Source organism: Camellia sinensis, chromosome 5 (assembly GCF_055761805.1).
Source record: "Camellia sinensis isolate YWXY chromosome 5, ASM5576180v1, whole genome shotgun sequence".
Classification (NCBI taxonomy): domain Eukaryota; kingdom Viridiplantae; phylum Streptophyta; class Magnoliopsida; order Ericales; family Theaceae; genus Camellia; species Camellia sinensis.
The window spans coordinates 125550253-125576011 of record NC_138965.1 but is presented as its reverse complement, the minus strand read 5'-3'; the positions used below and the strand labels follow the sequence as shown (position 1 = coordinate 125576011).

At 34.3% G+C, this 25759-nt stretch overlaps 1 protein-coding gene across 2 annotated transcripts; it reads right to left on the bottom strand.

Moving 5' to 3' along the window:
- Positions 1-240: 240 nt before the first annotated feature.
- LOC114294927 (uncharacterized) lies at positions 241-20202 on the bottom strand. Of its 2 annotated transcripts, none has more exons than XM_028239118.2 (7): positions 19702-20202; positions 18708-19033; positions 13097-13614; positions 7052-7244; positions 4499-4563; positions 3788-3998; positions 241-782 (listed from the first exon to the last, which is right to left on the bottom strand). In XM_028239118.2, the coding sequence occupies exons 2-7, from the start codon at positions 18900-18902 to the stop codon at positions 438-440; spliced, it is 1527 nt and encodes a 508-aa protein (XP_028094919.2). In that variant the 5' UTR covers positions 18903-19033; positions 19702-20202; the 3' UTR covers positions 241-437. The 2 variants fall into 2 exon arrangements, with proteins under 2 accessions (XP_028094919.2, XP_082725853.1); XM_082869727.1 differs by having other exon boundaries at positions 19761-20199.
- Between the last annotated feature and the right edge of the window lie 5557 nt (positions 20203-25759).

The window sequence follows — 25759 nt, the reverse complement described above, 5'->3', positions numbered from 1 at the left end:
TTATACAAAAATTAATAAGGTGTATTGAGAAAATGTCAAAAAATTCAAAATGTATGTGGTGTGTATTGAGTCTTTATGTGGTGTGTAAATAGAATCACCATTTTCTGTCTAATTTTGGACATAAGTTAATTTTTGGAGTAATTGAAAAAAAAATTAAAACATGAAGGGTTAAAATGAAAAAATATATATTTTAAGCACCGACGTGAGAAAATAATTAAACATAAAAGGCACAAAGTTTAGTTTACCCTAAATTAATAATTAATAATTATGTTTGATTATCACTCATAGTGTTTTTTTTTGTTCATCAAAACGAACTCCAAAAAAATAAAATAAAATTTGTGTGCAAGGACTGACAATTAGTAATCCTTTTTCTTATAGCGTACACAATGAGGCAAAAAAACTACTTGGAAATTTTTTTCTAAATTTGTCTCTTACAATTATGTATGTTCACTTGCCTCCCATCTCTCTACTTGCTTTGTTAGGTTTGCTTTCCTCTCAAGAAATGATTGAAGAGTTGTAGGATCATAAGCTGCAGGCATGGTGCAAGGGCTCGTATCTCTTGGACCGCTCACCATGGAAATCATCTTGAACTTCTTCTCCAACTCGCTTCCAGAACATGCCAATGTCTCTAAACACACTTCGGTTGATCCTTTAGGTACAATCGGTTTGTATTTTAGAAGCTTTCCATATCCATATAGCAAATGAAACATGTAATCATATACATTCTTCATTTTTAGCTCATCTAGAATGAATTTGCTCCCTACCTTGCCAATCTCTTGAGCCTGTAAGTCATAATGGAGTTGTTAATTAACCAAAACAAAAAAAACGCAAATGAGTAGACAAATTTTCTTCTTACAAAATTTCCATCACATTCATATACTGGTATAGAAATACACAAATCATAACTTTTTTTTTAGGGAAAAGTATGTAAATAGTCCATGCAATTTACATGATGTGTCAATTTGGTCATTGTTGTTTCAATTTGTTCGATTTTGTCCCTTAATTTAATGGATTTTATCATTTTAGTCTAATAAATAACGGTTGTTAAGTTAATTTAACGGAAGATCAAACAATGTGTCAATTTGGTCCCTGTATTTTTTCACAGTGTGTCAATTTAATCCCTGTCAAAATCAAGAAAATTGAAACTATAAGGACCAAATTGACACATCGTGTAAAGTACATGGATCAAATTGATACATTGTTTGACCTTCCATTAAATTAACCTAACAACCGTTATTTATTAGACTAAAATGACACAATCCGTTAAATTAAGGAGCAAAATTGAGCAAATTGAAACTACAGGTTCCAAATTGACACATCCTGTAAACTATAGAAACTATTTGCATAATTTACTTTTTTTTTTAACTAAATGGAAACATAAATGTTACATACTTCTATAAAATACACAAAAAATTACTCAAAATTTAAATATAACCTTTTTTTTTTAGTTTTTGGGTCCAGCTTGTCTCCAATTGGAGATCAAGATTGGACCGTCTAGTCTGGCGCATAGGCTTATTTGTGAGCCCCTATTCGATAATTCGAACCGTTCAATATGTAGAACTCCTCGAGTACTATATTCTTGTAAAAAATCACGTTAATCGAATATCGATAGTTATTTGATCAGATCAGATTTCTATTAACCGTTTATTTTTTACAGTCCATTTTTTTTATTTATAAAAAACTAATTTGATCAAATAGCTATCGATATCCAATTAACGTGATTTTTTTACAGAGATATAGTACTTGACGAGTTCTACACATTGAACGGTTCAAATTATCAAAATAAGATCCAAAAATAAGTCAATAAGTTAAACTGAACAATCCAATCTTAATCTCTAACTAGAGACAAGTTGGACCCTTTTTTTTTATTACTTGCACTTTGATAAACGCACAATTATTTTGAGCTATCAAGGCTGAAATCACTTTAGGTCCTGATTTTGGAACGCTTCATGTTCCAACTCTCTTTGTTCAAGACCCAATAAAATATACTTCTTTTTAAAATTTTAGAAAGATTAAAAAAATCTCATTGTCTAGGGATCAAAGAGGAAAAATACTTCATTTCAAAGATCCCAAATCATAAAAATTGGAAACACATAAATGCCCATAACAAACCTTTTGTTTAATTGCTCATAAAAAAGAAAAAAACTTTTTGTTTATATGTCCCAATCTTAAAGGCTATAAAAAATTGGACACTTACAGGCCGGTTTAATTAACTAAACTTGTGTACTTATAAGTCCTGACTAATAAATTTATTTATTAAGATCCACCATTCTTACTCATATTCACTCATTCACTTACAAATCCATCGTCATCTTCCACATACACAAAAAAACAAGAGAGACTAATAAATTTATTATATAAAAATAAATTTGAATCTAAAACAAAGGAGGCGATGGTGATATAGTAGATCAATAATGGTAGAGTGTTGATCTATGACGGTAAAGTGTCGATTTCTACAGTAGAATGTAGATTTGCAATGATGGTGGAGATAGTTGGTGACTGGTGGCGACATCTGAATAAAGGTGGTGGTGGTGGTAGTACAAGGGTGGTGGTGGCGATAGACAATGGTGGTGTAAAGTTTTTGAAAAAATTGTGGGGAGAGAGAGAGAAGAGAAGAGAAGATGATGAGTGGACGACGACGAGTGGTGGTGGGTAGATGGCAGTGGCAGTGACAGTGGTGATAAACAATGATAGTGTGAAACTTTTGAAAAAATGGTGGATGGCAGTGGCAGTGGCAGTGGCAGTGGCATTGGTGATAAACAATGATAGTGTGAAACTTTTGAAAAAATGGTAGAGAGAGAGAGAGAGAAGATGAAACAACTTAATATGTATAGATATTGTAAGACTTATTGATGCATTTAAAAAGTCAATAGGACTTATAATATCAGTTATGCTACGTAGCTCGAATCCTCCCTTTCCCGAATCTCCGGAATTCAAAATGACATCGTTTCGTCGTTTTGATTTTTTTATTTTTTATTTTTTTTTTCAATAACGCAGAAGAAGAAAGAAGAAGAAGAAGAAGAAGAAGGAAGAGGAGAGTAGCAGAGAGAGAGAGAGAGAAAAAATCATCTTCAACAAGATCATCATCATCATTATTATCATCATTTTCAGATCTTCATCAACATCATCATCAACAACCATTCAACCACAACATCAACAACCATTCATCATCTTCATCATCAACAACATCTTCATCAACATCACCATCATCATCGTCAACACATTTTCAGAAAAAAAGGGGCTTCGATTTGAAAAAAAAAAAAAAACGGGCTAAGGAGATCGGCGATCGGAGGCGGCGGTGATCGGCGATTGACCCTCTCTCTCTCTCTCCATTCCCTCTTCCCCTCTCTTCTCTTTCTCTCCTTCTCTTTCTCTTCCCCTCTCTTCTTCTCTCTTCTTTCCCTCTCTCTTTCTCTCCCTCTGTTTCAGACTGCATAAGGAGAAGAATAAAAAAAAAAAAAAAAAAAACTGTCCAAAACGTCGTTTTGAGCAGTAGGGGGATTCGAGGACGCAAGGATTCGAGCTACAAACCATTTTCCTTATACTATTTAAATCTAATTAATGACACTAGTTGATAATCACCTAAAAAAATTCTCATGCAAGGCCCTATTACAAATCTTCTTGACTAAATACCCTAAAGTTGTGGATAAAATATCTAAATTTTTTATTCCCCATAATAAAAAATAATTTTTATGTACAAAACATAATAAGTATTATTTAAATATTGGCCCCATGAGTTATTCCTATTAAAACATATTTATTCTACATATCTATAGAGAAATATCACCTTTTGTGGGTATTTGTTTCCCCAGTCAACGGCAAACTTGATAGATCTGCACATGTCCATCTCATTGATTGGCAAATAGTGAATTGTGGGTAGTAAACTTCTTGTGAAAAATTCGTAAAAGTGGGGTGCTATCAGCAAACTCATTGAATCACATGCCAGAATATATTTTTGACTTACAGACCATGCAACTCCTTCAGCATAAATCTTATATCTGTTTAAAAAAAAAAAAAAAAAAAAAAAAAATAGTAGAAGGAAATGGAAGAGAAAATTATAAGGAAAGAAAAGAAACATTCAATAGGAAATGGAGAGGAGAAAGGGAAACTGCATCTAGTTTGCAACTCAGGTATTGTGCATAGTAAGGGAGTGTCTGATAATTATAATTATATGATTTTATCATTTTTGAGTTCAAAAAATAAATGGTAAGTATAATTTTAAAAACAGATGGTTTATTTTTTTTATTTTTTTATTTTTTAGAGACAAATAATTAAATTATACACCTATAATTATTGAATCAATCTATATTTTTCTAGATGATCTATATAGGGAGGCTAAAAAATTAACTAATTGGATCATTAGGGACCAGGTGCGTAGACTGGTTTAGTAGACTGGAGAGAAATTGCATTCTATTAAAATACGAAAATGTTATTCATAAATTGATTTCTCACAAAATATTCTAACAACCAAACATAAAAATCGGATTCATTTGGTTACCTATGAGTGCATTGGTTTGCCAAATTTGTATTTTTATACCTCTCTTCACGCGCAAGTTCCCAATCCTGCAAAATTGCTTCTCTACTATCAGCATTTGTATAAATACAATTTACACCAAATTTCACTTTGATCCGTACATATAAAATCATGATAATTAACCATTTATACTTGGTCAAATATCAATGTTCTCATTATGTTACTCCATTATTTAAGTCTTCAATAAAAACCAGTCACGTAACAAGCATGTTACTATAAAATGAGAGTAAGAGGAAAATCATTCTCATTTCTCACTAATGCACACTTTGTCTTACGTGATAAACATGTAAGAGTTATATATATATATATCACATGCTGAAAATAAGGATGAAGAGGTAAGGAAACATAATCTTTGAAATAAAAAAATGCAACAGAGAAATCAAAGAGAAAGGAAGAGAAAGGAAGAGGAATAAAGTTCATCTCCTTAATTATTCACAATTTGTGCTTTGTTTTAGTTGAATACAGTTATAATTTAATATAAATTTTGGGATGAAATGTGTATAGGAAGAAAATGGGGTTGATTTTTCTCTTTTGACCTCATTTCGTATATGCTTGTCACATGATTAGATTTTGTTAAAGACTTAAATAATGGAGTAACATAAGGGAGACATTGACATTTAACTAAAAACGCAAATGGTTGATTGTTATAATTTCATATGTAGGGATCAAAATGAAATTTGATGTAAAGTATAGTGGTACAAAATGTAATTTACCCTACAATTAAATTGGCATCCAAAAATAAATAAATAAGTAAAGAAATAGATAGAGAATTACCCAAAAGGACAATTTTTTTTTTTTTTTTCAACTAAAACACAATGTTATGTAAAGACAACATTTGAGTATAGTAAAGTCCATCGCTAACGTATAAAAAAAATTAAGTAAATTATATTGGTAGGTTTTTTTTTGAGCAGAATTATTTCGGCAGTTTAGTCTCTACACTTTGCTCTTTGTATCATTTTAGTTAATGTAATTTTAATTGGTTCGATTTGGATCATAAATTTATAATTTTATCTCAATTTAGTGCAATTAATTACAATTATTATTGTTTTTTAATGGAAAATAAGTACATGAACAGCATGTGTCATTTTTTATAGGTTTATAAATTTGTTCAACTTAGTAAGTTAATCTCAACCAACTTAATGATTATATTCCTTCAAAAACTCTAATCGACTTTATCAATTGGACCAAATGAACATAGAATCTAAAATTAAGGGTCAAAATCAAGTTAATTGAACTGATAATAGACAAAATTATATAAGGGCAAAATACAGGGACTACCGATATAATTTATCCTTAAAATTAATAAGGTATTACATTTTTCGCACTTTATCTTTCATTCTAATTTTATTATAATCATTCATCTTTTAGTCGCAATAATTTCATTATCAAATTTCAACTTGTGTTTTAATGCCGTCCTCCTGTCAGTCGGCCATTTAAAATTTGGACAAAAAATGTTAATGCAAGGCCACGAGCACATTCAAGGGCATTAGAGGGAAAAAAAACTACAGAGCAAGTTATACAAAGCTCATAGGCTCTAACATTTATTGAAGTTTTGGTGATTCATCTTTCAATTTTCACTCAAACGTGGGTGACGAGAAGATCAAGTTAGAACATTAGATGGAACAAGAGATGAAATCTTGGAACTTAATTGTTGCAATTACCAATTTAGTGACTAAAACAAAATTTAAGTAAAAATTAGAGTCAGAAATATAATTTAACCTAAATAGTATCATTTCAAAATTGGATGAAAACAAGGTACGAGGTTGTGGAAAAACTGGTCAAATGCAACCCATCTTTGCCATGAATGTGCCACTCTTAGTGTATATATATATATATATGTATTTTTATTAATTGATGTGTGATATAGTAATAAAACTTTGAAAAGTGAAACGAAACTCACTCCAAGGATATGAAAGGTATCGCATAAATAAAACATATGTTCTAAAAAAAAAAAACATGAAAAGTTTATAAAATTTATCAATAATTATATTAGATTTAGGTGTCGTTTGGGAACAAACTTTTTCAGTAATTTTTGTTTTTTGATTAAAATATGAGATGAAAAAAACTAACATATTTAAGAAGATTTTTTAATTTTTTACGAAAAAATGCATAAAAATTCAAGTGAATGGAAATGAATCTTTAACTTTTAAATGAATCTTTACATTTTTGATATATGTTTACTTTTTGACTTTTTAATGACTTTTTATCTTTTAAGTTATTTTTCACTATTGCCTAAGGACCTCTTAATTTATCATGTGAATAGTCACATCATATTAGTTGTAACTCGCCCCCACTTATATATGTTTTCAATGCAGTGATAACAACTCAGGTAATAAATCAATAAGGCGTACCTAGCGCACGAAACTCCTCGCAAACGGAGGCTATTTCTGCGACTCGAGTCCGTGACCTCCAAGTCACCAAGGGTAGCTTTACTGCTACGCCGGACTCGCCCTTCAGGTAATAAATCAAATATAATATAAAAATATAATTATCAAAAAATTATTAAAGATTTATTACCAGCTGATAAACGAGTGCACCCCAATCCTGTTTGTCAGTGACATTGCATTTGAGAAGCTCATTTCTGACTGAACTAACCCACGAGTTCCCTTTCCAATATGCATAGGGTAACCTATCAATCCACTTCACTCTCTTGTTGCCTTCTTCTAGATCCTTCCTCAGGGTTTCCCATGGCTTTATATACACCTCTGGCCTGCCAAACCAAAAATATTGAAAAATTGTTACTACAGTATTTAACATGCATCTATCTATACATGTAGAAATTATAAAAAGTAATCACATATAAACAGAAAATGGTGCATAAAGATACGTTGAATTTTGGACTTGTTACTTTAAAATAAAAGGTTCATCAAGATAATTTTTTTATTTGGACAATAATAATTCGTTCACCAAATATGTTTAGCCCAAATTAACTTGAATGAGTCTCTTCCCGGAAAGAGACTCTCGTGTGCGAGTCTCTTCTCAGAAACAGACTTATTCGGACGAATTCGAGTTAAACAAATTTAATAGATGTAACGGTGCTGTTTAGAAAAGGTTACTACTGTGTCATTCTGGTAGATAATTATATATATAATAAACATTTAAAAAAATAACACTTTCCAAACATTAATATTACGTATTGATAAAAAAATTATAAAAAATATCCAGAAGTTATTTGTGGCTGTGACAGGCAGGTATACTCACCACTATTTCATTAATAAAGTTATTTATTGTTAGTTATTGATTGTGTACGGGGAGCAAATATTCCGGCGTGCCCGTATTCCTTTCTTCCAAGTTCCGTCGATGTCCGATCACCTGCGAGCCAATAGGGGTGAGCTACCCGGCGGTGTGTGGCCGGAAAAACCCTCCGACGGTCAAGTTAGCACACACCTTAGAGGGAATAGAGAGAAGGGAGAGTGTTTTAGTATAAGAAATTCCTTACAGAGTGTTCGTGTGTCCCGTATGGGGGGCGCAGACATGCCTATATACCTTCTGAGCCCCTTACCCACTCCCAGTCATCTCCTGACACGTGGCTCTGCTATCCCATCTGTCAGCATAGACCTTGCTGAACATCACCTAATCTCAACAGCCTGACTTCACAGCTGGAGCTCGGCAGCCGTGCTGCTCTACCACGGCCATGCCATGCTTCATACCCATGCGCCTAACCGGACAAACACATGGAGGACCGGGCTAGGCGGCATCCCGGCAAAGCCTAGCCCGGGTACCTCCTTTGGTCGGCCTTCCTGCCGGTCAATCAACTACCTCGGCTGACCACGCCTTTCCGGGCGCCGGTCACTCGGTCTGTCTGGCTTCGACCATCCTCGGACCGAGCATCCTGGTCCGACCGGTCACTTCCTGGCCGAGCAGTTTCTGTTCGGTCCGGGGTGGCACACACTCAGTCCAAACTCTGCCCGGCCCAAATCTGTCTGGCACAACTCTGCCCGGCCCAAATCTGTCCGGCACAACTCTGTCCGGCCCAAATCTGTCCGGCACAACTCTGCCCGGCCCAAATCTGTTCGGCACAACTCTGTCCGGCCCAAATCTGTCCGGCACAACTCTGCCCGGCCCAAATCTGTCTGGCACAAAGTCCATATCATTAATCTCCCTCTCAATTGCCCCTTAATTCCGTCCGCTGAAGCGTGACTGGGATTACCTATCCTGATTGGGGTAATACTTCCTCGGTCCTCAATATGCAAGATGGTGACCGTACTAAGAAAGCGAGCAAGGTCCGCTCCACGACTTCCTTCTTGGCGAGCAACATCAGCTCGGTCAAGGAACTTCCAAGGTCAGCGAGCAAGGTCCGCTCCGCGACTTGCTTCTTGGCGAGCAACAACAGCTCGGCAAAGAACTTCCAAGGTCGGCGAGCAAGGTCCGCTCCGCGACTTGCTTCTTGGCGAGCAACATCAGCTCGGTCAAGGAACCCCGAGGAAGGCGAGCAAGGTCCGCTCCGCCACTTCTTTCTTGGCGGACAAGATCAGCTCGGCCAAGGAACTCCAAAGAAGGCGAGCTAGGTCCGCTCCGCGACTTCCTTCTTGGCGGACAAGATCAGCTCGGCCAAGGAACTCCAAAGAAGGGGAGCAAGGTCCGCTCCGCGACTTCCTTCTTGGCGGACAAGATCAGCTCGGCCAAGGAACTCCAAAGAAGGGGAGCAAGGTCCGCTCCGCCACTTCTTTCTTGGCGGACAAGATCAGCTCGGCCAAGGAACTCCAAAGAAGGGGAGCAAGGTCCGCTCCGCGACTTCTTTCCTGGCGGACAAGAACAGCTCGACTGGACCCTCGGAATTGAGCAAATCATCAACTCACCAGCCGGAGTAAAACATCTCGGCTGGAACCTCGCAGTTGAGCAAATCATCAACTCTTCAGCCGGAGTAAAACATCTCGGCTGGAACCTCGCAGTTGAACAAATCATCAACTCTTCAGCCGGAGTAAATCATCTCGGCTGGAACCTCGCAGTTGAGCAAATAATCAACCCGTCGGCCGGAGTAAATCATCTCGGCTGGAACCTCGCAGTTGAGCAAGTCATCAACTCTTCAACCGGAGTAAAACATCTCGGCTGGAACCTCGCAGTTGAGCAAATCATCAACTCTTCAGCCGGAGTAAAACATCTCGGCTGGAACCTCGCAGTTGAGCAAATCATCAACCCATCAGCCGGAGTAAATCATCTCGGCTGGAACCTCGCAGTTGAACAAATCATCAACTCTTCAGCTGGAGTAAATCATCTCGGCTGGAACCTCGCAGTTGAACAAATCATCAACTCTTCAGCCGGAGTAAATCATCTCGGCTGGAACCTCGCAGTTGAGCAAATCATCAACCCGTCAGCCGGAGTAAATCATCTCGGCTGGAACCTCGCAGTTGAGCAAATCATCAACTCTTCAGCCGGAGTAAAACATCTCGGCTGGAACCTCGCAGTTGAACAAATCATCAACCCGTCAGCCGGAGTAAATCATCTCGGCTGGAACCTCGCAGTTGAGCAAATCATCAACTCTTCAGCCGGAGTAAATCATCTCGGCTGGAACCTCGCAGTTGAGCAAATCATCAACTCTTCAGCCGGAGTAAAACATCTCGGCTGGAACCTCGCAGTTGAACAAATCATCAACCCGTCAGCCGAAGTAAATCATCTCGGCTGGAACCTCGCAGTTGAGCAAATCATCAACTCTTCAGCCGGAGTAAAACATCTCGGCTGGAACAGAAGAGTAGGTCCCTTATCCACTATTATTTCGGACACAACAAAGCTCTCCAGCAAAAGTAATTCACTTCTATTACATTGACAAAAAGAGTATTTGCATTCAGAAGTGTAGGGGAAACAAGTCCCTTAAAAAATTACATAAGGCCGCATTCCATGGCCGGGGTACGCCTTTGCCATCCAAATCTTCTAAGTTGTATGCCCCCTTGCCCGGTTATCTTGTAAGGCTCCTCCTAGTTTGCCCCTAGCTTGCCTTCACCCGGCACTAGTGCGTTACCCATGACCTTCCTTAAAACCCAGTCGCCCACTTGCTCGTTGCCATCGAGGTTGTCTCCGCGGTGGACGTCGCCGCATCATCCTCTACTCGGATGTGCTCATTGATGCGCTGCATTAGGTGCCACATGGATGTCTGCTGGTTCATTGTAAGCGAATCCCTCAGCCTATGTCCGAGCGGGAGACCGCGCTTGTATTGCGTGATTGCAAGGTTGACCGGGCAATCCAAGATCTCGTTGAAGGTTTCCCAATACCTCGAGTTGTATGCCTTCAGTGTGTCGCTTGGTTCCATCTTGACACTAAGTAAATGATCGACTTCCTTTGGTGTTTTTGTGTTGGTTTTGAAGCGCGTCACAAACGCTTCGGCCAACTGATGCCATCGTTGTATGCTCCCTTCCGGCAACCTCTCGAACCACTTCAAGCCCAGCTCGCCTAAACTTGACGGGAAGATCAGGCACATAAGTCCGTCATTTCGCCTATGTCCGGCCATAACCTGTCGGAAGTGGCTCACATGCAGGTAATGATCGGTTTTCCCGTCGTAAAGCGCGAACTTTGGCTGGTGGAAGCCTGCCGGAAGCGGTGTAGTTTCTATTTCCAGGGAGAAAGGGGTGGCACTCAACCTGGCCAAATCTGAATCCACTAGGAGTGGTGCCGCTTGGCGGGGTGGAGGCATTCCGACCTCCTCGCTGGCGTGAACCCCGTAGGATAGCCGCTGGAACGCCAGTATCCTCTGAGCTTCGCGCCGACGAACCTGCTCCTTTAAGACCGCCCGCAAATCCTCTGAATGAGCGGAGTAAGAGTACCTCGAAGTCGTCACCGGACGTGAGGGCCGGTAGGTGCTGTCTTGCGCGCTAGACTTCTCTGCATGCACGTCGGAATCACCAACCTGGTAACTTCTGGTAATAGAAATGGATGAAATGCGTCGCTGACTCTGACCGCCTGAACGGCGGGATGGGGTGCGCTCACTGTGGTCACCCACTCTAGCTTCACCTTTCCCTTTGACATGCCGCTTCAGATCCTCCATCTCCGCCGCCATTCGCCGGATGACAGCGTCTTGGTCCCTCAACTTATTTTCCAGACGTCTGGCGTGTGAGTCTCTCCTCCGCCGGTGACCGTCTGGACTCCGTGAATGACCATGACTTCTTCCGCGCTTATCCCGCGCGTCTCCCGACTGTCCGCCAGTGGGCGTTCCCAAGTCAGCCATTGGGTGGACAGCAGGAGGTCCCTCTCTCCTTCGGGTATACTCCGGGGTGGCTCCGTCGATGGCAGACAACGGAAACTCGTCGTTGTTCGCCATGGACGGCGATCAGATGAACCTGGAAGACAAGGTTTTGTCTGTCAAGCTTCCCACAGACGGCGCCAATTGTACGGGGAGCAAATATTCTGGCAAGCCCGTACTCCTTTCTTCCGAGCTCCGTCGATGTCCGATCACCTGCGAGCAAGTAACGGTGAGCTACCCGGCGGTGTGTGGCCGGAAAAACCCTCCGACGGTCAAGTTAGCACACACCTTAGAGGGAATAGAGAGAAGGGAGAGTGTTTTAGTGTAAGAAATTCCTTACAGAGTGTTCGTGTGTCCCGTATGGGGGGCGCAGACATGCCTATATACCTTCTGAGCCCCTTACCCACTCCCAGTCATCTCCTGACACGTGGCTCTACTATCCCATCTGTCAGCATAGACCTTGCTGAACATCACCTAATCTCAACTGCCTGACTTCACAGCTGGAGCTCGGCAGCCGTGCTGCTCTACCACGGCCATGCCATGCTTCATACCCATGCGCCTAACCGGACAAACACATGGAGGACCGGGCTAGGCGGCATCCCGGCAAAGCCTAGCCCGGGTACCTCCTTTGGTCGGCCTTCCTGCCGGTCAATCAACTACCTCGGCTGACCACGCCTTTCCGGGCGCCGGTCACTCGGTCTGTCTGGCTTCGACCATTCTCGGACCGAGCATCCTGGTCCGACAGGTCACTTCCTGGCCGAGCAGTTTCTGTTCGGTCCGGGGTGGCACACACTCAGTCCAAACTCTGCCCGGCCCAAATCTGTCTGGCACAACTCTGCCCGGCCCAAATCTGTCCGGCACAACTCTGCCCGGCCCAAATCTGTCTGGCACAAAGTCCATATCATTAATCTCCCTCTCAGATTGTATTAATAAAGTCTTTTCTTTTGCTGATAAAAAAAGAGGAAGTTATTTATGGTTGTGACGCACACTACTTCAAATTAAATATATAGATTCAAATTCTAAGATTTTTTTCTAAGTATAGCATTTAAAAAAAGAAGCTGCAATATATCATCGGATGGATTTCACCAATTTTTACCTCTTTATGTGAATCTACATAAAAATTGTCATCGGGTACAAAAAAAAGTCACCATAGTTTTAGAAAAAAAAATGACGAATGTATTATTTTTGACTGAGGAGATAGTAGATCTAATATAAAGTCTCTCACAATCAATGCAGTAGATCGAAGAAATAATGGATCTAATATCTGCAAATTGTGTTTGTTGCGCAGATTCACATCAGAGGTGAAATAACTGGTGATGAATATCTTTTTCCTGTCTAACAATATTAATCTTTACTAAACAAAAAGGAAAAAGAAAAAGTAAATGATTTACCAACCCCAAAAGGACCAGTCAGGAAAAGCTATATCCAGAGTTGAATCACTCCCACAGTAATGAAACATTGGAGGCACTTTTGATCCACCATAGTTCCTCTTTTGAATCACTGGTCTGTCACTACATTCAAACATGATATCCAAGTCTGGTAACTTTCCAGGGTACAACTTCATCAGCTGCAATATGCCCCACACAGTGAACACATCTCTTGTTTGGTACACCCCTCTATACTTCCTCACATACAGTCTTCCATTCACTACAGTTATTCTAATATGTGCTTCACTTTGAATACTTTCCACCATTTTCTTTGTGATTCCTTTCTTTTTCCATGGCTTAAGATCTTCGTGGATCCACCGGAAGTACTCTGGGCACACCTCGGAGGATGAGGATTCATTTGGCTTGATTGTTGCTGGAGAAGGTGTAGGGCATGTGAATGAGCAATTGATCCCGGCCCAAGATGTATTGGAAGTTATGGAGGGTAGAAATGCCTCTTGGAATGACATATCTGTAATAGCAGGCTGGAAAAACAACTAATAAGGAAGATGAAAATATCTGCAATGTTATGGACCGCAAATTGTTTTGCAAAAATCATTTTGAAATCGTTGTCAATTGACTAGGCTGTCAATCCTAAGCATTTCTGGTTAGCCGATTGATCTACCAACCACATCTTCGAGATGATTTTCATGATCCATAGCACTTTTGAGAAAAATTACTCAAAAAAAAAAAAAAAAAAAAAAGACAAAAGAGGAAATGACCAACTATATCATTTACATGAATTTAAGATAGATTCTATATTGCATGATTAGTTAGGTTGATTGACCAGGCTAGTAAAACAACTAATAAGGAAGATGGAAATATCAACAATCATAAATTTAGTTAATATTAAGTAAGAATTCTGTTATGTAATTTTTTTAATTAATTTTTAACTTATATTTTAAAAAATACTTAACTTTGTAAGCAAATATGATTTGGGATTATCAAACAGAGTTAATCAGTTTGAAGTGTTGAACAAAGTTATTGTCAGGTTTTTTGTAATTGACAATCTCGTTAGACAAAACTCCATTCAGTTATAACTACATTTGCTCTTTTGTTTTTCGTGAGAATGAGAGTGCTTAGATACGAATCCAATCCAATTGACAATTTGTGCTTGAGCAGAGAAGTTTGTGCTAAAGGAAAAGTATGTGCACTTGAGCAGAGAATGTTGCACATGAGCAAACGGGCATTTTTGTTGATGTGTGCTCGAGCATAACAAGTTGAGCTCGAGCGGTGACATGTGTGCTCGAGCTCAGAAAGTAGCGCTCGAGTGGTCTAGACAAGCTCATAGCATCTCAGAGTTTCATAGAAAAATATTGGATCACCAAAAGGTCCGCTTGAGCGGTAGATTGTGCGCTTGAGCGATCTAAGTTGGTTTTAGACACTTAAATGTGCATTTGGATCAAATTTGGGTGAGACTCTCAGATATTCAACCCTAAAGTGCGAAAAACAGAGGGAGAGGCCTCTAGAGTGATCCATGTGTGTATCTTGATAGATTGAGAGTGATCTATGGATCAACAAGCTTTATATTGAAGATCATTAAGGGATTTTTTTCATTCAAATACACTTTCTAGAGAGATGTTCATTGGTGGATTTCGGGAAACTTGAGTTTGATGCTTTGGTGGATTCTAAAGTGGCTAATTGTCGTGTATTCGACTTTGACATTGTAGATTCAATGTTGTGCAAAGCAATTATGCGGTGAAGACAGTATTGGAAGAGACATATCGGGTTCGATTCAATTTGGATGTGAATTCGTTAAGTAATTGAGAGTTCTCGTATGTAATTTCTTTCATTTGGCAATTTTCAATTTTAGTCAAAGTCAAAAAGTCACTATAAGTTATCATATCACTCTTTCTACTTTTTTGCACATCTTTTCGTAAAAAGTCAAAAAGACACTAAAATAGTCTGTTCGCAAACGAGGCCGGCTTTCAGCCCGTGATTTTTTTTTTTTTTCTTCACATTATATCGTCGTGTAAATTTATCATTACTTGTTTGTAGGACTAATACAATTCTCTCATAATTGGATTAATTATTTGTTTGTTTGATTTGAAATTATTGTTCTATTATTAAAATAAATCCTAATTACAAATCACAATCTCAGATAATTTCAAAATTTCCAGTTATCAAATACCACGTTGTTAGTTGATGGACTTACAATCTATCCACAACACGATGCCTCATACAATTAATTTTTTAATTCAGATTTGTGGCATTGTGAGATGTGTATTATTGATGCCTCATACAATTAATTTTTTAATTCAGATTTGTGGCATTGTGAGATGTGTATTATTGTTTGCCTACGTACAAGAACTTCAGGAAAAATGTGTCCTTGATTTTTTGTCACATTTTTTTATTATCCGTTTACATGAATATTTATAATTTATTTTTTTATTTGAAGATATTTATTAAGCAATTAACGCTAAGAAGTAATATATTGCCATATTCTAGATGATACAAAATAATTACGAAAGTCGATGATATATTACAATACTCCCAACTCAAAGGATGCCTGATGATATATCGGGTACTTCTGTGAAGCATCAATTTCAAATTTTCAATTGCGATTATTCAAAGAGAAATAATATATATAAAAAAAATTTATATATAATTTTCATAGAAAATAATGTGACTTAATATGAATGTTTCAAATTAAAATAAAATATTCATAAATATATATATTTTTTATAAGAATGATATGATCACATTGTTTGTTAGAAATTTTTTAGGAGTTTTGTTAAGAATGCATTAGGCCTAATTATCCCACTATTACAAAGATTGAGAAAAGTTATGATAACAACTCTTACAGCATAATTTTTTTTTGATAATGTGACTAAAATACCCTTACTTTTTTCTTTGTTTTTATTCTTTATTTATTAACATTTTCCTCTTTTTTAGCATTTTTCAATCAACTTTCCAAATCCTTTCATTTCCCACCGTCCATTATCTTTATACTTCACGTTATTCTCTTTTTATTAGTTAGAACATTGCAAGTTAAAAAAAAAAAAGTGGTGAAAACGATACCATATTATTGTTTATATTAATTATATATGTATATTAATTCTTATTGTTTGAAAGAACATTGACCCTGTTTGGTAAGATTTATTTCCAGTTTATTTCAATTTTTAACTTAATTTAAACTATTTTGATGTGTTTGGTTTAGCTTAACAACCAAGGTTCTGAAAAGCGGTTGCGGTCGCCGTAAAGGTGACAGTGGCGCAGTTGCGGTTGTGGAGTGTAAAAGCCGTAACGTAACGGTTGCGGTAACCGAAACCGTGAATTTTTTTATTTTTGGCATAATTTGAAAAAAACTTATCCATACACACATTTTTTTTCCATGATCATATTTATTGGATTTTAAAATAAATATTGATCAATTTTTATAAATTTTTAAGTTTGATCCAATATATTTCATATTTTTAAATCACTATAAATAGAGTTTTTTACATTTTATTTTAATAATTAATGACTTTATATTATACAAAAAATCAATCACTATCTATTATATATAAGATAAACAATGACAAAAATAAGAGAATAAATAAAAGCCTAAATATATATATATATATATATATTAATCAAGATAAATAGATAATGACCACACTTATTATTATTATTATTATTATTATTATTATTATTATTATTATTTTCAAACAATATATAGATAGACACACACAAACAAAATGGTTGAGTGATAACAACTGAATAGAATAGCAAAGGTCTTACAGTTTTAACAAATCAATAACATGCTCTTCATCTTCTCTCTTCTCTCTCTTTATCTATCTTTCGTTCCTCCATCTCCCCTTTCATATTTCATCTTCTCTCTCTATCTCTCTTTCCCCATTTTCAACTTTTTTTTTTTTGTGTTTTGTTTTTCGAAAGAAGCAATTCGGAACCGTTACGTAACGATGTGTAACAGGCTGTTACGGCCGTTACGGCACCGTTACGACCGCTATAGTAGCCGCTACGGCCAATACATCTGTGAATCTCAATCACACTGCAGAAGCGGCCGTAACTGGTGGCGATAACTACCACAACCGTTACGTAATGGCATTACGTAACGGTTGCGGCCATTTTTTAAAACCTTATAACAACATAACTTATAACTTCTTGTAAGTCAAAAATCAACTTATTCTTTGAGTGGGGGAGGAGAAGCTTAATTTATAAGTAAAAAATCAGCTTATGTTCACAATTTTAAGTTATAAGCTATTAAGGTATAATCTATAATCACTTTCTCACAGCTCTACTAAACGGGACTATTGTAATTTTATGCATATTAATTCACTGTTAGTCCCGCAATACACAACCATAAATACATAAATGTATCAAGTCAACCAAAAGGACAAAAGACTGTGGGTTGTTTTGGGAAGTTGGTAAAAAGTTGACTTTTGACTTTTTACCAAGTTTTTGGCTTTTTTGGAAGTGATTTGGGAAGTTGGTAAAAAACTGACTTTTTGCTTTTTAGTTTAATATTTATTTATGGTGTCAAATCAAATTAAAATGACCAAAATACCCTTATCCAACATAAGAGATTTATTTTTTTATTTTTTTTTCATAGGCCTTAATTTGTAATTTTACGGCTGCGTTTTTGGCACTTGCCAAATGGCTTTTCTGGCGTTTTTGGCAACCACGTTTTTGGATATTTTGTCCAAAAAAGTGACTTTTTACCATGTTCTCAAAATGGCACGGTATAGGGCCACACATATATAGAAGCTATATATCCACCTAAAAAGCAGAATTCCCTTTCTAATTATCAAAATTGCATACATCAAAATATTTTAGAATAAAATTCACTTTACACTGTTATTTAACCATGTATATATTTATTTTGTTTCTATTATTAACGGAGTTAGGTGTTGTAATTTAATTCAAATTTATATGAGAATTCTCTATCTTATATTTGAATTATGGGAATTACACTCTAAATTCTTATAGTTTAATTTAAATTTTATTTAAATTCTTATTATTTTAAATTGAACAATTTAATTTTTATGTTTTAAGTTTAGTTTTAATTTGGCTATTTTGTTTAAATTGGAGATTAAAATTAACCATTTTGATACAATAATCAATCTCTTGAAGGTATAGACTGACAACAAAAGATTCAAAATAAAATTTGACTTAAAATATAGAAACCAAATTATTCAAATTAAAATAAAAAAGACGAAAATAAAATTTTAATCAAACTATAAAAATGAAAAATATAATTTACCTCTATATATAATTTTAATGACCATGAACCACTTGAAGGCAGGGGTTTGGTCGTATTTTTACAAAGTAAAACTCAAATAATTGCAGTTACTAACAAACTACATAGGTATCGATTAAACCCCAAAAGTACCAAAAATCAAATACAAGATGTTCGAGTTTATGGCTCGCTCCAGAGATTGCTTACAGGGCATGGCTAATTCAATATTTGTTAATAGCATCTCTATAATTGATAGCATGTTTTTTTTTATTCATGATGAATTATATGATGTGGGTTCAAGGATGCATAGAGGAAAAGCAATATACTACAAAAGAAAAGAAAAAAAATGGATTAGAGAATTTTCCGGGAAAATGAGATTGTAGAAGAGAAACATACAGGCACAGCATCAATCCAATGGAGGGATAAAAGGGCAGCAGTCAAGAGGATGAGGAACAAGATGATGGAAGCTCTCACCGGAGCTCTGATCTTCATCGGCAACTCCACCATCTTTGTTACTAAAACACTGACTTTCCTAGCTGCTTTTAACAAACAACCATGATTTTCTTGATAAGTATTGTCTTCTTCTTCCATAACTACCAGATTTTCCTTTCTTTTCCTCCAAACACTTCCCTTCACCAACACTAGTACTACCCTTTTAGCCCAAGATCATCAATCAACAACCTCTTTTTGTCTCCATTTGAGTTGAGTAATTAAACTGACAACTAAATTAATAAACAGCAAGTGTTAACATCAATAAGAGAAAAAAATGGGATGAAGAGAAAAAACAATTCAACATCATGGTCAAGAATGGTGAGCAATTAACTTTTTAGATAGTGGCAATGTGTGGTGCAATTTTTTTTTTATTATTATTTTTTTTGGACCAGTGGTGGATTTTTGAAAAGTCTTTTATATAGTCTTTATCTCTGCCGATAATAGAAATGTTAAATTATAAATACTGAAGTTTGTTTAGAATATTAATTGTCTTTTTATAATTTTAAAAATTATATTTTATTTTTTAAATGGTCTAATCACATGATAAAATATCAATTTTATTAACAAATTATTAAGTGAGTTAATAATTTTTAATAATATTATAAATATATATTTAATTAAAAATTTTGATAATTTTATTATTATATAAAAAAATAATTAAAATTTTATTTATTATTAAATTTGACAGTATTTATAATTTTTAAAATTATAAAAAATAATTCATATTTTAAATCAAACTTAAAGAACTTTTTTTATAATTAACCCTTTTAACCGTATTAAAACAAAATCTAGCCCAATAATGCTAGAACATGAACATCCACAATAGAAAATATATGAATGGATAAGGATTTGAAATTTTTTTTTTATTTTTTTTTTTTTTTTTATAAATTACAGTCACCTTTCTGAGATTTCTGACAATTACCCTGGTTCCCCTGCTTTTTCTGAAATTACACTAACCTCTCTGAAAATTGCAGTCACCTCTATCTCTCTCTCTCTCTCTCTCTCTCTCTAATGGCGCACCGCCGTCTCCTCCTCCTCTCTTTTCGCCACCGCCGCCACCATCTACAACGTTTTCCGGCGAGTCTGTTAACAATTGCTCCGATAGTCTCGATCGTCTGATCACGATGGTGTCTGTTTAAGATCATGATCACGTTGTAGTCATGATCGATTGGGAAGAAAAGCTTTGGATCTCAATGATTATAGCTTTAAGATCGTGATGGCGTCTCTTCCGACTCATCGAAGCTTTCGAACATGGCGAGAGTTGAGCAGATCGATTCCGACAGCAGAGTTGTTCCTGTCCAAGGAGTTGTAACTCATTGGAAACCCCATGGAAATCTCTAGAAAGCGAGAGTTTTAGAGACAGAGAGAGAAATGGGAATTTGTTCACTGCAATTATAATAATTGAAATGAAAGCTATAATTCATTTGGGCAAATTACAAACACTCCCTTGAGATTTGGTAAGAATACAGATTTCTCTCTGAGATTTGAGAAATTACATCTTGTCTTTGAGGTTTATATTTCCATAACAAATTGTCCCATGAGATTTTTATTTTCATACAGATTCTCCCTAATTTTTTCTAATTTGTTATGAAAATTTGACCATCAGAGAGTAATTTATAATTTCTCAAACCGCAGAAAAATCTATATTTTCTCTAAACCTCGAGGGGTGTTTGTAATTTGCCCAATTCATTTCATATTGGGTGGGTAATTAATGCTTTTAATAGAAATTTCTGTTAATAGTAACCAATGAGCAGGTTTTTTTTTTTTTTTTTTTAATTTTAATTTTTTATTTTAATGTTTTGAAGTGTTATCATCGTATCTATAGGTCCAGATTTTGAGGTAATTGATTGTCGGACTGATTTAACCTAATTCATAAAAAGGAACTTACCACCAAAGTACTCATCGACTATTCTAGTAAGGTCAAGTTTTGATCGGAATATAGCGCTAGTTTAATGAAATCCCTACTCACATTTAATCATTTTTTTTCTTGTGATGTTTCATGCATTAAGGCCTCGTTTGGCAAGTGACTTTTTTAGTTAAAAAGTCAAAAAATTATTAAAAAAGTCAAAAAGTCAACAACTTATACAAAAAAGTCAAAGATTCTTTTTTTTCTTTACTTTTTGTACATTTTTTCGTAAAAAGTTAAAAGTTCTCCCAAACATACTAGTTTTTTTAAATTATATTTTAGTCAAAAAATTACTAAAAAAACTTGTTCCTAAACGAGACTTGATATATTAATTAGTATACCAATATATATTATGACATTATTACTAATCTCACTTATTATACAAATTATAAATATATAAAACTTTTAAAATTATACTATATTATCTGTTAATAATACTAATTAATATATCCATGGATACATATGATATATATTTTTATACGACTCTTTTTCCACTTTTGTTTGATCAGACAAATTTAGGTTATTTTCAATTTTTATTTTATTTTATTTTTCCTGCTTCTCTGATCTTTCTTCCTCAAAAAGTAACACAACTTGTATACATTTATAGGCAGCGATCAATGAAGGGTTCATGAAAGAAATGACATGGGAGGCACTGCTTTTGTTGGATTTAAAATATAAAAAAAATAAAATAAAATTGAGAATTTGCGCAGATCACTCTTTCCTCTCTCCAAGAGTGTCTGTCCCAAAAAATTAGAGAGATATGTTGAGATAGGTTCAAAAAATTGAACAGATAGAATAAAATTTTAACAGATAGAATTCACAAAATAAAAATTCAACATATAGAATTTCACGCAAATAGATTTTTAACAGATAAAATAAAAAATGTTAACAGATGAAAGAATAAAATTGAAAATAATATATTTTTCAAAATAAGAAAAATGTACATTTTACTATAATATTTCACAAATAGTGTATTTCTTATAAAAAAAAAATATTTATGAGGTTTAATGCTTTATACCCTTTTTAAAATGGACTTTTCACTAATTTTTTCTAAGGTAAATTACACTGACACTCCCTGAGGTTATGTTTATTACAGTTCTCCCCTCACATTTAGAAAATTACATTTCTCCCCTCACATTTAGAAAATTACATTGATCCCTCTTGTCAGTGTAATTATTTGACGGTGTTAACTTTTAAGTTAAAATGACATATTTACCCTTAACCTTTACATATACTTTAAATGGTAAATTACATTGACATCTCCTAAGGTTTCAATTTAATAATGATCCCCCCGACATTTAAAAAAAAACGAATTTAATAAAAATAAATATGAAGAAATATATTTAATTGGTAAAAAATTATTTCTACCCACTCGAAAGATAAAAATTATATAAAAATGATAATTATTTTTTATTTTTTATTTCTTAACCAAATTAATTTTTAATTTAAAAAAAAATTCTAAAAATCAAACCATATACAGGCTAAGAATATTTTGATAAGTCATTTCTTACGTTGGTAACTTAGGCTAAGTTTGGGGACTTCAAAAAAAGCTAAAAAGTCAAAAAGTTACTCAAAAAGTTAAAAAGTTAACACTATTCATCAAAAGTCAACAATTACGGCTGCACAACTCCCAATTCAAATTTTTCCCTACAAATCAATTTTTACAATTTTTTATTACACATTTTTCAATAAAAAGTCAAAAAGTTAACCCAAACATTTATATTTTTAACCTCAATTTTTTAGTCCAAAAAGACAAAAAGTGCACTTTTTTAGTCTTCCCAAACTTGGCCTTATTTAATTACTTGTTAATTTTACGATATTTTTATTATTTGAGGCCTGTTTGGTAGTGTTTGGTAACGTTTATGCTTTTTATTTATGTTTACAAAAATTTTATAAACTGTTTTTTGTTTATTTTTAGAAAAACATAAATTACAAACGCGTTTTGTTTGAACAAAATATTTAAAAAAATTTAAAAACATAAACTAAAAAATATATTTGTTCAGGCCTAAAATATTTATATTTATTTTTATTATTTATGACAATGAGATTACACACATTATAATTGAAAAAAAAATTAATTGGAAAAAAAATTAATTGGGAAAAAAATATTTGAAAAAAAATTAATTGAAAAAAATTATTTGAAATAAAAATATTTGAAAAAAAAAATAATTGAAAAAAAAATTATTTGAAAAAAATGAAAAATAATAATTGAAAAAAAATTTAATATGGGAAAAAATATTTGAAAAAAAATTAATTGAAAAAAATAATTGAAAAAAAATTATTTGAAAAAAATTAATTGAAAACTGAAAACGTAAACTCATTTTTTGAGTTTACGTTTTTTCCTCAAATTAATAAACTGAGACAATCATTTATAAACGAAAAAAAATTATCAAACAAGTTTTTATGAGAATTTTTAAAATTTTTGTAAATATAAACTGAAAATTGAAAACGGAATGGTTACCAAACAGGCTGACCATTTCGTTTTCAGTTTTCATTTTATATTTACAAAAATTTTAAAAACTGTCATAAAAACTTGCTTGATAAATTTTTTGGTTTATAAATGGTTGTCTCAGTTTATAAATTTGAGGAAAAAACGTAAATTCAAAAATGAGTTTACGTTGGTTTTTAAACAGAAATTTAAAAATTTGACTAACAATTTTTTTTTTCAATTATTATTATTTTCAATGATTTTGTTTTTCAACTTATACTAACCGAAGGACTAATTGGTAATGCTACTTTAAACCTTCGGGAGGGGATTATAATTTCTAAAATGTGAGGGGTGTCAATGTAATTTACCTAGTGAGGGAAAATTTGATATTTAAAAAAATTATATTGCTGGCATCAGCAAAATCTATTAGTTGACTTAACAGTCAACTAACTGAGGGAGCAATCTGTAATGACACTTTAAATCTTAAAGAAAGGGATGTAATTTTCAAAAAGTAAGAGAATTGTAATAAATATAAATCGCAGGGCGTGTCAATGTAATTTTGCCTTTTTCTAAACAAAAACAAAACCAAATCTCAGGCCAGGCCAAGCCAAGCGAAACACCTAAATCAACAAAGACAAATCAACACCAAATCTCAGGCCAGGCCAAGCCAAGCCAAGACAAATCAACAAAACAACAACAAAACCCACCTAAATGAAGACAAGCGAAACACCAAAAACGTAGGCAACGCTCACATTGTTAGGAATTTGCCAATCCAAGCCAAGCCAACACAAATCAACAAAACAACAGCAAAACCCACCGAAATGAAGACAAGCAAAACACCGAAAACATGGGCATGGGCAGCGCACACATGTTAGGAATTTGACAATCTTTAATAAGTATTAGGCCTCGTTTGGCATAACCTATATAATCCATTTTTTTATCTTTTTATCTTTTTCCCATCACATCACCTCTCTACTTTTCTGCACATCTTTTCGTAAAAAGACAAAAAGTGCACTTTTTTAGGACACCCCAAACCAACCCTTAGTAACACAAAATAATATATAAAAAGGAGTATACTGGAGACAAGCAAAACACAAAAACATGGGTAACGCACACATATTGTTAGGAATTTGACGATCTTTAATACGTATTAGTAAGACACAAAATAATATATAAAAAAGAATATAAAAATCAAATCAATCAACCATACATAAGAATATAAAGTTGTTAATCTGATAACGATTACGACCCTTACTCAAATACGAGAGGCGTTCATCATCTATATAAGCATAGAAAATAGGATAATGTAAAAAGTGTTAGAAATAAAAAAATCTACACAACAATAAATTTAGAGGAGAATTGTAGAAGAAGAAGAATATAACTATTGTATTTTACTCATATCATTCTCATTCTTATTATTCTCATATCCGTTCTTAACTCTCATTACATAGATTGCTTGACTATATATAAGCGGGAAATTCTGTGATTTGGGGTGTGTATTACATGGACTTTTAATTGTGAACTTTGTGGTATTTGATTATTACTTATTATTGTACTAGCGTATGCCCGTACCTAAATGCACGGTGTAAATAATATTAAGATTAAAATGCAGTTATAAAAATATATTAAAATATTTTTCTTTTTAAAGAACTTGTATTTGGTTATATACTTTTAAACCCTTCAATGATGTATTTTAACAATCACATTAAAATGATAAAATTAAAATCAGCCCTAGCAACATGAAGACTATTAAAATCGGAGCACAACAATTGTCCAAATTTGAACTCTTCTCTTTCCCAACTGACTTCAATTTTATAGAGATGAAATTAAAATCCGTTAACTATTTATTATTTAGAAAGTCCAAACATAAATTTATGCCAAAAAAACAAAAAACAAAAACAAAAACCGTTTCATCAGCAATTTATACCAACTATCAAGTAAAACTAACCCAACACATTGAAAATACAATGGAACATTCCCAAAAACAATAGAACAAACAATCCCAAGTTCATAATAAAAAATGGAAAAAATACAATTGAACAAACAAACAATGGAAAATACAATTGAAAATACAATGGAACAAACTATATGCACTGGGAAAAAACTAAAAAAACACATAGGTTAAACCATACCTACTGTTTTGAATTGCAGGAAGGGAATAAAATAAATTTATCGCCTATCTTATAATTCAATTAAAAACACAATTGAAATTGTTAATCACTTCAATAATTAATTAAGAAGCATTGATAAGTCACTATAAATTTAAGGTAATGCGTTTTCTTTCGGTTTTCGTTTTCTCCATCAAATGCTCCATTCCAAGTTAAAAAAAAAAAAAAGTATTTTTTTTTAATGTGGGCGGATTTGATTTACTTTTACTAAACAATTGAAAGTATTTTTTTAATGTGTCGATACATGTGTGTGTGAATTCATCTGGGTTTGATTGATTTATGTTATGATGATAGAACTTATAAAAATTGTTGTATTTGAATGAAGATTATGGTGCTCCTGCTTTAGTATGCATTCTTTGTACCATCTTGATTTTGAGTCTGTTCAATTGCTTGTTCAATTTTATTTTCCATTGTTTGTTTGTTCAAGAGATCGTGCAAGCAACGTCTTTAACGT